Consider the following 16495-nt stretch of genomic DNA (forward strand, 5'->3'; position numbering starts at 1 on the left):
CCTGAGACCTCTTTCACCAGCGACGTCTTCACTGAATAGAGAACAAACACAACCAGAGTAAAACTGCTACAATTGCAAGGAAATGACATCATGATAAATTTCTGTGTCAAATGCATACAAGTGTGTTTAGTGTTTTGCAAATCACTGTGTGTAATGTTTTACAAAAAGTGTGAAGCTGACAAAGTGCTTACAGTTGTGCAAATCTAGGCCGGTGTTTTGCTCCTTGAGTGTAAGGTTTTGCTAATTTTGGGAAAGTTCTAACTTTAGTGTGTAAGCAATTGAAAAAAAACCTGTTAATCGCAGCTTCAGAGTAGATCCTGTCAGTCACCTGTAGTTCCCGCTGTGTCCACAGGGGGTGCGAGAGAGTAATCAGTGTGTTATTACTGTCGTCACTCCTCACACACACCAGGAGGCGCTGAAGAGCAGATCATCTTTCAGTTGTCCCGTGATGAACAGAATGAAATAAACGTATTGTTTTTTTTTCCAATTGCTAACACACAATTTTGCAAACTAGGCTCGTTTTATCAAAATATTTTTAACAATTCACAAAACCACACACCCAAACTGCAAAATACCCAATATATCCTGCAGAATGAAGCACTGCAAACAAAACTACATATAGCATTATCAAAATCAAACTTTTGCACAAAATGGCACACACTTCATTCATATAAGCAGATTTTTGTCTAACCAACTACACACTGTTGGGCATGATGAAGAGCACTATCATCTTTAGTATGCTTTGCCATAATACTAAAATAGCTCAAATTGTAGAAAATTCTTCAGATTGTTCACATGCACAGAAATATTTGACGTAAGACATCAGCAGCATCTTACGTCAGCAGCGTCACTGCGGAGTCGTGAACGCGGATTGACAACAGACCCTGAAGAGAATACAATGCTGAATAAAGTCGTAGTTTTTGTTATTTTTGGACCAAAATGTATTTTCGATGCTTCAAAAAGTTCTAACTAACCCACTGATGTCACATGGACTACTTTGATGATGTCTTTATTACCTTTCTGGACATGGACAGTAGGGTAGAGTGGGGGAAAACGCCCCCCTTAAGGAAAATGTGACATTACAGTGAAACAAAACATAAATGTGACTAGAATTGCCATCCCGGTTTTGAGTGACTATGGCAGGAGTTATTCACCAAATATTAAAATTGCTCAGCCGTCATAATTAATTAGTATTTTCACTGAAAATATTTTTGTACAAAGGGGGCGTTTTGCCCCAGCGGTGGGGTAAAACGCCCCCCAAGGTGGGGTAAAATGCCCCCTTTCTTACCAACCAGTTTGCTTCATAGATCAACAGCAAAATTAACAGACAATAGTTTTTAATCTCTAAAAGTAAAAGGCAAGTAATGTATCAACATGTATATATATTAATATTTATTTCAGCAATGTCCAAAATAGCCAAATTTAACTACCTTCCATCAGTGAGCTAACTTTGCTAGCAAGCTAGCTAGTTAATGCTCACTTGAGGTAATTTTTTCATGTTTTGTTCAAATATTTAGATTTTACCACCTAGTTATACTGCATTAAGTGTAAAACAAAGGATTTGATAGACATAAATATTTTATTATAGTAATTATGATAGAGAGAAACTATGCCCCCAGGGGGGGGCGTTTTACCCCTCAGCGTAGGGGGCGTTTTACCCCTCAGCGTAGGGGGCGTTTTACCCCACAAGCTATGAGTTTTTAAAAAAAAGTTTAATTTTTTTAATATAATTATATTCCTTATAAATACCATATGATCTCAAACTACAGACTTCACTATTCATCTATCATACATCACTGCGATATCCTGAAGAACAATATTGTATTAAACACTTGTTTACTAATATCTGAAAATTATAGCATTTACCCTGTAATCCTCTTCTCTTCAAATGTGTCGCTGGTGTCAGCTTCTCCATAGAGATTTGTATATCCCCGTTATCAACGTAGTGCATAGCAACAGTAAAAATGTATCTCGACTACTTTTAGTGATCATTTTGGGAAAAACAGGTGGGGGGCGTTTTACCCCAGGGGGGCGTTTTCCCCCACTCTACCCTATACCGTAGGCCTACATACATTTTCAATGGAGGGACAGAAAACTCTCGGACTAAATCTAAAATATCTTAGACTGTGTTCCGAAGATGAACGGCGGTCTTACAGGCTTGGAACAACATGAGGGTGAAAAAGTGCCATTTTGAATTGCAAAATGTGTGTAAAGCAGAAAATGTGTTTAGACTTTTGGAGACTTGAGAAGAGGTTTTGCTCTCTGTGTCAGTTTAAATAATTGTGCTGTTCATGTCATTTTACGGGCAATTTCCACCAACTGCAGAACGGCGGAGTCAATAGGCTTGTTCGACTTGAACCGGCGCTGCACAGACCGATCGGTTTATTACATCAAAGTACCGCGAGAGCAATTGAAAAGCATAAGGAGCCGTCTACTTTCTATTCGCTCTCGCGGTACTTTGATGTCATTCACCGATCGGTCTGTGCAGCGCCGGTTCAAGTCGAACAAGCCTGATAGGTTTCCAATCCATTAAAGTCAATATGTGTATTTTCACTGACTGCGGAACGGCCCAGCAATTCAGCACTTATATCGCGCGATCAAATGTGAATTCAAGTACGCAGATACGCAGAGCTTCTGTTTTTGCCGGATGCCGGAGAGCTCCGCAGCAACTTAGCACTTATATCTCGTGGGTCCTCGTGACTTCAGCTGTCAGTCATGGCCGCAGCCGTTCGCAACAAATCAGGACCTGGTGGGTATTGCAGGACGGCGGAGCACGGAGCCGACACGCAGCCGATCCGCAGTTGGTGGAAATCCGGGCTCAGTGTTAGCAACTGGAAAAAACTGTAACAGTTTCTATTAAATTCCCTCTTTGGAAAGGCTGCGCGATACTCCTGCTGGCCGGAACATCATGCCTGATGAAGGTCGTGAGAATGAAACGTTGCTAATAAAATGTTGATACTCATTTGCAACTGATAGTGTGCGGGAGTTCCTTGTTTTTTGTAGATTTTTTTATCTACTTATTTGGTCTTTTTCACCTGCAGGTGTGCGATGGTGTTTGCTCACACACACACACACACACACACACTCTCACACTCACACACACACTCTCACACTCACACACACACACAAAATCTGACCCCATTTTAACTTTTGTAACTCAACTTAATTGGCTGATCTTTACCACTTGACTATATATCATGAGCTATTTGGCATTATTTCACACTGTATCCAGTATCCAGAGTTAGTTTGTAAGATGTATGTCTTGTTTTGACTACGTTTCCCATGGTTCTTTGTATTATTCTACTCCATGACCTACTTTCCCTGATTGATTGATTAGTTATTCTGTTTCAATTATCTCATTAATTTCCTTTGTTTCATCCATGCTTATATACCCTGAGTTCTGGCTTAGTCTCTGCCCGTCTTCATCTATGTATAGCGTATATGAAGTGTTTTCTGGTATTATCTTTAGAAATCTCTTTATGCTAATAAAGTGAGTATATTTTTCATAATTAACAAGAAATACTAAATAAGTGTTAATAAAGGTGCTGACGAGTGATCCATGAGAGACAAACTTTTGTCTCATCTCCGTTTCTCCAGTTTATTCAGGACTTTTAATCTGTTGATCTGTTTGTTTCTCCAAAACACTGACAATCAGCATGATGAACAGAGGAGTGTTTATCACTGAAACTACAGCATGAGAAGAAATCATTATAAGAGAGGGATCATGACAGACCCTGGAGAAACTCTTTGACGAATAAAGAAGAGCAATAAATAAAACACGTATAAGGGTTTTGAGATCTTTTATTTTTAATATTTGGGTATTTTTTATCTTTTTTGTGTTTACTCCAAGGATTTAGCATTATATCTTAATGTTTCAATGCAAGTTAATTTTCAATAGGCTTAGATTTTGTTAATTTTACCTAAAGAAATCCTGATGTTGTTCTTTGACTTGTTTCAACACACCTTGATCAGAAGCTCCACCCTCTTACAACACTAACCAGGAAGAGGCGGACTTGTTATTTATCTTTTCTGCCATACTGACTTTGTCTCGACAAAAGCAATAAAGAATCAGCGATCAGTGGAGTACGAAGGGGAAAACTTTACAGAACAAGTTTGTTTCTGATCTTTGTGATTCTCATGGTGATTCATTTTTTAAACCGTCATTCAGAAAGTGAAAGTAAAGTTTAGATTGCTGGAGCTCAAACAGTGAAAATGGCTTCAGCAGCTGAAGATGATTATATTTGTCCTGTGTGTCATGAAATCTTCAAGGCTCCTGTTCTTTTATCCTGTAGTCACAGTTTCTGTAAAGAGTGTCTTCAACAGTTCTGGAGAACCAAGGAATCTCAGGAGTGTCCTGTCTGCAGGAGAAGATCCTCAAGATCTGATCCTCCATTTAATCGTGCGTTAAGAAACTTGTGTGAGTCGTTCCTGAAGGAGAGAAATGAGAGGCGTTCATCAGGGTCTGAGGAGATCTGCAGTTTACACAGTGAGAAACTCAAACTCTTCTGTCTGGAGGACAAACAGCCTGTGTGTATAGTGTGCAGAGATTCAAAACAACATGACAATCATAAATTCAGACCCATCGGTGAAGTGGTTTCATCATATAAGGTAAGACAAATGTTTCTTGATTCACATGTAAAGAATCATAACGAGTCACAAACACAGATCGTTCCGGTTACTAAACGATCTGGTTATTGATCGTTCCTCCTTCGATTGGGCTAAAAGCAGTCAATCACTGAGGTAATTCAGGAGGTGAACTCCCATCTGTCTCAGGGGGAGAGGGTCGCATCCACGAATATCATAAAAGTGCGCAGAGCAAGAGACAGTCAGAATGGTAGGACTGTATTATTTTGGTAAGCCCCTTCGAATGTGAATCTCAAGAACTGTGATAAGAGGCTATCTGGATATGAAAGTATGCGTCCTTCAGATCCACTGATAAACCAATCAGATCTGTGAGAGGATTTGTTTCAAAGTTAGCATTAGCATTCAGAACGGCCGTCTTACCAGAGCGCGGTTCAGTCATCTCAAATCGAGGATGAGCCTGAGGACGCCATCCTTCACTGGAACGAGGAAGAAGCGGCTGTAAAAGCCTGAGTCGCCCTTCGCTAGCAGAGCTTGTGCTTCAGCTCGGAGGACGTGAGTGTCGATGTCCGAGACTGAAGTGTTAGTCACACTCCTGAAGCAGGGGAGCCTGCGAGAGAACTGGAGCGAGTAACTCCGTTTGATTATTTCTAAAACCCAATCTGACATGCCGGTAAAAGCTTCCCAAGCCTGGCTCTGGACGGCGAGGGGTTGAAGAGTCGCAGCTGTGGTGGGTGATGCTTGCAATCATTTTAATTTCAAGTAAATTTTTGTTTCAAAAACATTTGTCATTATTCTACTTCCATAGATGAGTCTGAGGCCGCAATCCTTCTCAAAGCGCTTTGTAAAAGGTATTTTTTTTCTATTTAAAGTGGCGCATTATCTGCGATGACTTCTGGGCCTGTAAAACGCTCAGCGAAGCCGTCCACTGCAGAACCGAACAGACCCGAGAGAGAGACGGGGAGTCAAGGAGGGCTGTCTTGTCTTGATCTCCGTCAGGTTCAGCCAAAGTTGGACCACCAAACTGGCCATGGCACGACTAATCGTTTGGGACGTAGACTTAGTGGCACGCAGGGCGAGGTCGGTCACGCTGCACAGCTCTTTGAAGGACATCGGGTCAAGACCAGTTTCATCCATGGTGCAGAGAAGGTTGGGGGAGTCGTGGCCAGAATTTGCTCAGTCCTCCGCTTCAGAGACATAGTGTCATCAAAGTCCTCCTCTGAGCCGCCAATTGAAACCATGGCACTCGCTCCATATTAGGGAAGCATATATTGTCTTCTCTTCACTGTAATCTGGTGTTTTAATGTATTTTTGTTCAATTCTAGGAGGAGCTCAATACAGCACTGGAGTCCTTACAAGATAAACTTGAACACAATGAAGCAATGAAAGAAGAGTTTGAGGAAACAGTTCAACACATCAAGGTGAGGAAACAGAGACGAGAGTCATTTTCATTACAGCTGTTGAATCACTATATACAGTTATGATCTGATATAATGGATTCCAGTTTATTATTTCTGTAAATGACTAGCAGCAATCTGCTTCTGAGTTTATCTTGGATATTAATGATGTGTGTCGATTGAGATGATTGAAGTGAATGTACTTTGATTTCAGTCTCAAGCTGAGCACACAGAGCGTCAGATTAAACAGCAGTTTGAGAAGCTTCATCAGTTTCTCAGAGATGAAGAAGAAGCTACAGTCACTGCACTGAGGGAGGAAGAGGAGCAGAAGAAGCAGAGGATGAAGGAGAAGCTGGAGGAGATGAACACACACATCTCAGCTCTTTCACACACAATCAAAGACATGGAGGAGATGATGAAAGCCAATGACGTCTGCTTTCTGAAGGTCTGATTTCAGATCATTGGTTGATTGATTGATGATTGATTGAGTTCTTGATGATAAATGGTGTGTTTGTTCTGCAGGAGTTTCCAGTCTCAATGGAAAGGTGAGTGATCTGCTCCTGTCTCTGGTCTCTCTGGTTCTGATCCAAAGCCACTGCAGTTCTGACTCCTGAATGTTCTTCCAGAGTCCAGAGCTCACAGCCGGATCCACAGATGGCTTCTGGAGCTTTGATTAATGTGCCACGATACTTGGGCAACCTGCCGTTCAGAGTCTGGAAGAAGATGCAGGACATCGTCCAAAACAGTGAGTCTGACAGCAGGAGATCTGAGCTGGACATGATGGATGGGTGGAGAGTTAGAGGCTCTTCATGACAGAGATAGATAGACAGATAGATAGATGGATGGATGGATGGATGGATGGATGGATAGATAGATAGATAGATAGATAGATAGATAGATAGATAGATAGATAGATAGACAAATATATAGATAGATAGATAGATAGATAGATAGATAGATAGATAGATAGATAGATAGATAGATAGATCAGATTGGTGTTTGTTAGATGATAAGAATTAGTAACATGATGCTAATACAATCACCATGTTGCTTGCATGTTTTAGCAAGATGCTAACATGACGCTAGCATAATCAACATGTTGTTAGCATTGTGCTAACATGATTAGCATGCTTCTGTCTTTTAGTTAGCATTTTTGAAGTTTTAACACTTAACTAGTCGCTATTAGCATGTAGCTATTCACTGCTAGCATGTGTAGCATGTTCTGTTTGCTAGCATTAGTCAAAGGAGCCAACCGCCATGTCTCTACGATGTTCTGGTGCTGAGATATAGGTCTTGCTGAACAGTTGCTAGGGTACTCTGCTTAGTTGCTAGGGAGTGGCTTGACAGCTGCCAATGATGTTACTTCAAAGGCTGCTTGCCAGTATGAATGATATAAACCAACCGCAACTCCTCTATGACATTCAGATTATAAGATATCCCTCTTTAGATTTGGGTTGCTAGGGTGCTCAACAATGGTTGCTAGGGCGTGGCTAGGAAGTGTTAAAGATGATTCATGATTGTAAGTCAAACCCAACAGACAGTCATAATAAACTAATTTAAAGCAAAACACAGACTATAAGAGCCACTAAAATGAAGATGATCAGATGCTGAAGATCAGACACACACTTACAGTTCTTCATCTACAGCATAAATCTCAGCAGATCTCATTGATTTATTGTTATTTAACTTTCCCAAAGTATCAGTTTCTCTTGATGGACACAAATGTCTGAATCTCATATTTAATGTTTGTAGTTGATGCCGTTAAACGCTGATGATAAAAACGAGTGTGAAACTAATAACAGCACTGACAGTGATCAGAGGAAAATGTGTTTGATCAACAGGACGAGTGTCATAATTCATAATAATCTGTGTTGGGTTCACTCTTGATCATTATATGAAGATCAGAATAAAAGCATCTGTTGATTGTGTCTCATCAGCTCCTGTGATTCTGGACCCAAACACTGCGAGTCCAGGTCTCGTCCTGTCTGATGATCTGACCAGTGTGAGAAACAGCGAGATCAATCATCCTGTTCCTGATAATCCAGAGAGATTAGACCGTTATAACTGTGTTCTGGGTTCAGAGGGTTTTAACTCAGGAACACACTGCTGGGATGTGGAGATTAAAGAGGGTTCAGCCTGGAGACTTGGAGTAACTACAGCATCAAACCAGAGGAAGGGAGGTGTTTTCTTCCACACTGATGTCTGGAGTGTGCAGTATGATCAGTACGGATTATTAATCAGACAGGATTTTGAGGAGGATGTACTGTTTATGCCTTCAGGTTCTGGTTTTCGTGTTAAACAGAAGCTTGATCGTGTGAGAGTGAATCTGGACTATGACGGAGGAACGGTGTCGTTCTCTGATCCTGTAACTAACACACATCTACACACATTCACAACCACCTTCACTCACACACTCTTTCCATTCTTCTGGTGTTCTGACTCTCTGAGGATCTTACCGGTCAATAGTCAGTAAACGTCACTCCTGTAGATCTGGATCTTCCTGCTTTCATCATGTTTCCAATATTTAATCCATATCACATGAGTAAGAGTGCTGTTGAGCTGAATATCAGTACGGTGGCTGTGATTGGGCCGTGATGATCACATGACTGATATCCAGCACTACAGCAACACTCAGATCAATAAACAAGAAGTTTTCATTTATATTCCACTTCACACAATTAGACCGATTAGAGACCGTTTCAGCATTCATGTTTTCAGGAGAATTGACATTTACCCCATTATTTCAGTCAATGTGTGTTTATTAATTTCTAAACTTTTTTGCATCATAATTATATATGATTATATACCATATTTTTTCTTGTATTACATCAAATCACTGAAGCAGTAAATTCTGCACATTCTCAGTGTTTGTTCAACATGAGACTAAATGAATAATTATTTCAGTTATAGAGGAGAAATGATCATTTGTTCACTGGAATAAATGGATGTAAAGGTTCTTGCTGATAATCTTGTGTTTTAAATAAATAAATAATATGTGATTATGTGATTTAATGCTCAGAGTGAAAGATGAAATGTTTGGGATGATAATTAGGGTTTAAGTCGTGGAAACAATACTTTACAGACGTAACATGTTTATTTGACCTTTCTTTCTGCCTTTATTGGAAACTCCTTCAGTCTTCCTTCGTTTGACAGACACACATCTGGAGTTTTGACGAGCGGCAGAGATTTACAAGCCTCTGATTTCCTCATCCATTTCAAACATGTTATTATATATTAATAAATTGTTTACAAACAATGATTTTTTATTAACAAGTGTCATGATTTTCTGTACTTCATTATAAAGGTTATTTAGATCAATACTTGATCCAGCAATATTCAGAAACGGCTGCAGCTTTTAGGATATTTTTCTGCTTAACTTTCTTTAGATTATAAAAAACAGACAAAATTACAAAAATAAGGAAGAATGATGTTTGAGAGGTAACATGTGTTATTCTTACCAATAGTGATAAAATAATGTAATATACAATTTAATTATATGAATATTATGAACAGGATCAACTAATACAGCTTCTGTCATGTGACTCCATATTTATTTGCTTTAAAACCCTTTTTCTCGATTAAAAGTGTTTCCAAACTAGTTTTTCGCAGCATTTGAAGTTGAAAACAGTTTCGTACAATTTTTATTTTAAAAATTCTTTGATGAACAGAAAGTTCAAAAGAACAGCATTTATCTGAAATATAATATTTTCTAACATTATAAAAGTCTTTACTGTAACTTTTGATCAGTTTAACTCATGCTTGATGAATAAAAGTATTGATTTATTTTATTTCTTTCCCCCAAAAATAAAATTAAAATTCTTACTGACCCCAAACTTTTGAAGGGTCGTGTTTAATGTTACAAAAGCTTTAGATTTCAGATAAATGCTGTTCTTTTGAACTTTCTATTCATCATAGCATCATGAAATAAAAATTCAACACTGATAATAATCATAAATGTGTCTTGATCATCAAATCCTCATATTAGAGTGATTTCTGAAGGATCATGTGACACTGAAGACTGGAGTAATGATGCTGAACATTCAGCTTTGATCACAGCAATAAATTACATTTTAAAATGTATTAAAATAGAAAACAGTCATTTTAAATTGTCATAATATTTCACAATGTTACTGTTTTATATTAATATTATATATCAACTTCCTCTCGTGTTTCTCTTTGAATGTTCGGGGGCTTCGTGACTTAAACAAGCAGAAAGATTTGTACATTTGTAAAAAAAAGTTTTGTTTTGTAAATCCATGAAAAGGGACATCTATTTTTCCAAGACACACTCTTGTGTAAACGATGATAAATTCTGGTGTAATCAGTGGAGGAGCAATATTTCTTTCTGTCATAACTCCAGTTCATCGGGTCGGGTCGCTATATTACTTAATAGTGGATTTCAAGGAAAGATTATAGAAACGCTTTCTTCAGGGATTGGAAGTGGATTATCTCAGTTGTTCTACCAGATAATAAAGTCATTTATATAAGTAATTAAAAACTTAAATATCCCTCTGCCTTTATTATTTGGTGGCGATTTCAATGAGGCTCCAGATTTATTGCTGATAGATTTCCTTCTAGAAATGTGTCTAATAGCGTCAAACACCGAATAGCAGATCTCTGTCAGTGTCTGAACCTGATCGAGGCACAGAGAGATCTAAACCCCCATATATACACTTGAACACTTGGTTTAAGTCGGATCTTTCTCATAAATCACGCAGGCTATAGACCTGTGGCTGATATTATTCAAAAATGATTATGATCAAAATTAAGTATTGTATTTCTAATGATGGATTACACTGGTTTTGGATCCCTAACATAATCTTCAAACATTGTGGTGACCTTCAGTTTTTATTATCTTGTCATTTTAAATGCAGCAAATTACCTATTAAACTCTCAGATTTGTACAAACAAGCTCTAGAATCCTGGAAGATTGCTTTCAGACATCATTTCTCCACACACACGTGTCTTATGTGGAATAATGAAAATGTATTGTGTGGAAACAAAGCACTTTTGTTCAAGGAATGTGTGGATCAGAATATTATTCTTGTTTCTGATTTATTCAGAGCTCAAGGAGACCTTCTTTCTTTTTCTGAGTTTATGACTGAAAGGTGCTGTAATTTCAGTAAGAGATTTTAATATGGTGCCTAAAAGTATTCCTGTCAGTTTGAGAGCCTTGATTAAAGCGCATCTAAAAACCTGCAGTAAGAAGGGCGCCATCTGCTGGGAAAACAATTTATAAAATTCAGACGATAGACCATCTGTCCCAGGTGACTTGTGGTCTTTTAACAGCTCTAAACACTGACTGACTTCTGCCAGGGATAAGGGGAGGTCACAAAAATCCCTTTCTGAGTTGTTGAGCTTAGAGGTATTATGTAGAGAATTAAGGAATATCGAAGAATCATTGTCAGCATATTCTGATGTATAAAGCTGGGGGATGAGGGAGGCTGGGCAAAGAGTACAGCCAAATTTGAGCAGGTTCACTGTAGCATCCATCATCCGGACCTTCCCAAATGAGAATAGGTAAGGAATCTACTCACTCTAGAAAACTGCAGGACTGCATATCAACACAGTCCTCAATGAGTACAGTAGTACAGTACTGCCTGTGGACTGTTCTGTAGGACTGTAAACATAAAGTATGTTTCAAGTATTTGGGAAATGTATTCCTACTTTGTATTCCTACTCAGTATAGGCCTATGTCACGAAAAAATTGAAGACCGGAAGTACGTCTTTTAGTAGGGATACGGCTCTTCCGGTTAGCTTTTTACAATGGCGGAGTCCGATAGATACCGCTGGACCAAATATCTCCGCAACCTGCCTGAAGTCACATATGACGATGTGGTTCGGATGGTAAATGAAAACTCTCAAGTGGAAAAGCGTGAAAGCTGAGGAATGGCTGTCTACGTCCTGACGCAGAGAAACCCGGTACACTACAACAACAGCGGCGGGCTGTTCGTCAGTAAGGTAAACGTTTCTATGGTAACAGGGAGTTGGACCAATCAGCAGACGTTGCTGCTACGCTTAGGATTGTGGGTAGTGTAGTTTTTTTTCATAAGATCGCGGATAAAACATGTTTTTCTTAAAACAGGGTTGATTTCATACGAACTTATAGCTTCTACAGGAGCAAAAACATTCGTTTCACAACCTCATAGCTCGTGGTCAGTCTACCTCGGATGGTTTAGACATTATGGCTGATAATCTAAATCCTTATGGAGAAATACTGTTGACCGGAAGTTCTGAATCCTCCGTGTTCCGGAAGCAGGAAGTGGCCTATTTATATAGGCCTATTTACAGTATTTTACTATTTGTTTGGCAGAACTGAGAGATTCCCAACACAAGGCGGTCGGGAACGTGTTCGGTCTCCTGAACGGGAAACTGAAATCATGAACACGGTCCTAGAAAATAACGGCATTACATTACGGCAAATACAAAGAGAAATAATACAAAACAATGAGATATTTCAAAATATTGATAGGGTAAGCTTATCAACACTGGACCGTGTAGAAATAATCTGAGGATGAAGCAGGTCTACAGGGTGCCAATTCAACGCAATTCAGAAGGAGTCAAAGAACTGCGATATAACTATGTGCAAGTGAGTCCTACACAATCCCACAGTTGATGCATACTCTCAACACTGTATAAATTATACATATTTCAGTATTGTAATCATAATGATTGTGCTTCACAATAGTGACCACTCCATCTCTATTTGTGATATTGTCATGTGTGTTTCAGAGAGTCCTTGAGCGGAGCACCAGTTCATCTTCATTGATGATGTTGGATTCAAGACGAAAGAGGGGAAGGAATATCATGTTGAAGTCCCTGGCCAGCGCGGAGGGAACATCACAATGTGTGCAGCGATTACCGTCCACAGCGTCATCCATCACCATGCGACCCTTGACCCCTACAACACTGCCCATCTGATCACGTTCCTGGACACCCGACACAACACACCAGACACAACACACTCATTCCAGCAGATCAGATCATAACGTAAGTTTCCTCCGGGCTGCTTTGGGCCGGGTTTCCCGATAACGATGTATCTTAGCTCTTAAGAGCGCTTTCTACGTGCAAGGTTACGAACGCTCGCAGCAATTCCAAGAGCGTATCCCAAAAAGTGCACTTAACATTAACAAAAAAGCGCGAGAACGCGCTCTACGTGCTACTTAAGAGTCGCTGTCCATTCGGGAAGTGCTGAAACATAATCTTATATGGAATCGTATTCTGAATGTTTAACCTAATAATTGTCATTTGTTGTGGATTAGCAATCAAGACAAGTCTATATAAAGCACCTACAGGCGGAAGCACTGACAAAAAAACAAAACAAAAAAAAAAACAAGAAAAGATACCTTTCAAAAAGATTTAATTAATGTCCTTTTAGAGGAGAAACAAAGATGTAATTTTTAACAGATTTAAAGGATTTTTTATTTATTTTTTTGTTCATTACATTAATTTTGATTAAAATTATTAGATTAAATTATTTCTATTTTTTTGTTTTGTTTTATGACCTTTTTAATAATTTAATTTATACATTAATTTAACCAACAACAACAAAAAAGAGTAATAAAGTGTACAATAAAGTACAATCAAAACCTTATATTATAATCACATTGCATTTGAATAAAGTTAAAGGTGTAATCTGCCGGTTGTCCTGCAGGTGTCCTCATAAATCTGTCTTCTTACGATGCACTTGGGGATGTACGATTACTCCAGAGCACTCGTAGATCTACGAAGATTTTCAAGTGCTACTTAAGCTACGATGCTTTTGGGAAACAGACCATAATATTCAGATCAGTCGTACGATCGTTTTTACGATCAACTTAGGCTTACGATGCTTTTGGGAAACGCAGCCCTGGTTCGTAACTGGTTCACTGCCCACCCATGCTTTCTAGTTGTATATCTCCCTCCATATTCTCCATTCCTATATCCTATTGAGGAATGCTTTTCTGCCTGGAGATGGAAAGTGTATGACCGAAATCCACAAATGCGTATACGGTATACCCCTTCTCCAAGCAAGTGGATGAGGAGCTGTGGCCAGACCAGAACAGGAGAGGGGATGCAGCATAGGGGTTTTACTGTAAATTCTTGTAGACCACTGTATCTGCAACTTTGTGTTGGCTGGGATGTACACTGTGTACATTGTTTTTTTGGGAAAAATAAAATATATTTGTTTCCGTGTATTTGTGTGTTCTGAGAATAAAAACAATATTCCCAAATATTTTACAACACACTTATATATGTACTGTCTGTAGTAAGTGTAACACTGAACAAAACAAAAGGCCATTTGACGAATGGAGAAGAAGTGTTTTCCATTCATCAGTGTTTTACATTGAGCACATCAGTGTTCAACTGGCTCTTGTAAATGTCTATTCATATGATGGTTTGTGTGTGTCATCTGAAAACAAAATACCATTTTAAGAAGAAATAACATTGGCTGCGTCCGAAACCGCGTACTCAATGAGTAGGTACTTATTTTCAATGAGTACTTACTTAACGAGCGCTAAAAGAGTAGGTACTTTATAGCCAAATCTCGTTGAGTATGAATGCGAACCGGACATCTGCCATGTTGACGTTATCATGTGACCTACGACGCATTATCACACGCGCAACAACTTAAAAGATTTGAACGACACGTTTAATTCATCTATCTGTAAATATTGATATTGATTAAACTTGCTCATTTTGAAGAAACTGCTGCCCATTTATTTTGTGAATACATTTAGGGTTGATTAAAGTTAAAGTAACCCTACTAATGTGACCCACCGTTTTATCCTTACAATATTATTTTTTTTTATTACGAAATCCCAAAATGGTCATCTCGTGAATGTTGTTAATTTCTTTATTTTATATCCAAACATTTTTACCCACAAGCAAAAGTGGCTAACTGCTTTATGTTTTCCTCTTTTTCTTGTTGAATTTAACTCTTGTTTCATCCCTCAGGCCTAGGCCTATAAATATATTTTTTAAAATGCATTTTTAAATGTATTATAATGAATTATTTAAGAAAAAATATATTAAAATATTCAACCTTGTACTAGGTAAAAAATCTGTAAAAAATCTCATATTATGTATGCAAACCCATGATATATATATATATATATATATATATATATATATATATATATATATATATGTATATACACCTCATAACATCAGTAACTCAACAGCCCTACCTAGAACGGCTTTCCTCAGCGTTTGTAATGTCTGCACAAAGGGCAGCTGTGCAAAGATTTGCCTTTGGAGAAAACTGTTGATTTTATACTCAAAAAAAATTAAGTATCATTAATATTAAAAATTAATATTACCCCAGAATGAATTGCATTGATATCCCACCCCAAAACATACAATAATAACAACGATAAATGCTGACCAATACTTAATTATGTTACTTTTTACTGAAAATAGTAGTAAAAAGTATATAGTGAACATATCTACATTTGCATTCAAACAATTAAATAAAGCATTAATTAAATAATTATATTGTATTTACTGACAATAAATTAGTAAAAGAATGAATGAAAGTCACCATCACACAATAAACAAATGCATATACAAGTCAACACATGAAACAAAGCTTTATTCAAACTACAATCATGTATGTAGGCTGAAGGCGCTGAGGTTGTTGCGTGTTGTGTTGTGCTTCAGAATCTGAGGCAATAAGGGCAAGTGGAGTGATGGAAGGACTCGTAAGGGCAGGAGGAGTGATGGAGGGACTCATGGCACCATCTCCAGGATTCAGCTCTGGGTTCCTCATCCTCAGCACTCACACCAGCCTGCTGATATTTCAGATTCTACAAAATGCACAAACATAACACAAAAGCAGTCATTTTAACCACACAATGTCATATGATTTCAGTATTATTTAGAAGACAAAACCACTTTTTTTCACAAACGCCGCCATAATCTTCCCTTGCAGGTCCTGCTCCACCACAAAAGCTGTGCAGCTAATGCACAGAAATCAAGAATGAGAAAAGTGCTGTAATAGCTCTGTTTGAAATTACAATAATTAGTTATTGTTATTAATTTCTGTGGTATACTCACTCAAAGCCTTTGATGGCAGCATTCAGCTTCATGAGCCACTCTCCACCGGATAAAAACACATCTGTTCATCTGTCCCTGTAACATCCAGACAAGATTCACATTACCTCTGTGATTTATGAACTTGTTTTAACTTTTTATCCAACATAAATGTTCCTCAATTTATCAACAGTAGGCTACTAATGGACAAATAAAATAGATAACTTATGTTTAGTTACTTTATAGATTTGTTCTACATAATAGCACACATTCATCACTCAGATGTCTATTTCATGTTGTGATGTGCTCTTCTAAGTACGTAACTTACGTGTCCTTACTGGAGCTCCCCTGTTAGCTATACACAATAAAACGTGTTTTTACAGCAAAATCACAACTATACTATACTGTGTAACGTCTTTACACCTTCAACAATTCAACAGTTTACTCTACAGTAGTTCAACACATGCAATTTTAACACAAGGACCCGTGTTTACTCACATTTG

At 38.3% G+C, this 16495-nt stretch overlaps 2 protein-coding genes across 2 annotated transcripts in view; one reads left to right on the forward strand and one right to left on the reverse strand.

The window, feature by feature from the left end:
* The window catches only part of LOC311278748 (nuclear factor 7, ovary-like), a 1193180-nt gene that overhangs the window by 460515 nt on the left and 716170 nt on the right, over positions 1–16495 (reverse strand). The window lies entirely within an intron of this gene.
* Positions 4199–9237, forward strand: LOC311278749 (E3 ubiquitin-protein ligase TRIM35-like). Its single transcript, XM_084389774.1, has 6 exons — positions 4199–4608; positions 5907–6002; positions 6193–6423; positions 6501–6523; positions 6605–6723; positions 7916–9237. The coding sequence occupies exons 1-6, from the start codon at positions 4213–4215 to the stop codon at positions 8449–8451; spliced, it is 1401 nt and encodes a 466-aa protein (XP_084245900.1). The 5' UTR covers positions 4199–4212; the 3' UTR covers positions 8452–9237.

This window comes from Rutilus rutilus (genome assembly GCF_951802725.1).
Source record: "Rutilus rutilus genome assembly, chromosome: 19".
In the NCBI taxonomy this organism is placed as follows: Eukaryota; Metazoa; Chordata; class Actinopteri; order Cypriniformes; family Leuciscidae; genus Rutilus; species Rutilus rutilus.

Coding starts and splice junctions, on each gene's coding strand:
- LOC311278749 (XM_084389774.1), top strand. CDS start 4,213: ATGGCTTCAGCAGCTGAAGATGATTATATTTGTCCTGTGTGTCATGAA. Junction 4,609..5,906: donor AAGTGGTTTCATCATATAAG/GTAAGACAAATG, acceptor GTTCAATTCTAG/GAGGAGCTCAATACAGCACT. Junction 6,524..6,604: donor TTTCCAGTCTCAATGGAAAG/GTGAGTGATCTG, acceptor ATGTTCTTCCAG/AGTCCAGAGCTCACAGCCGG.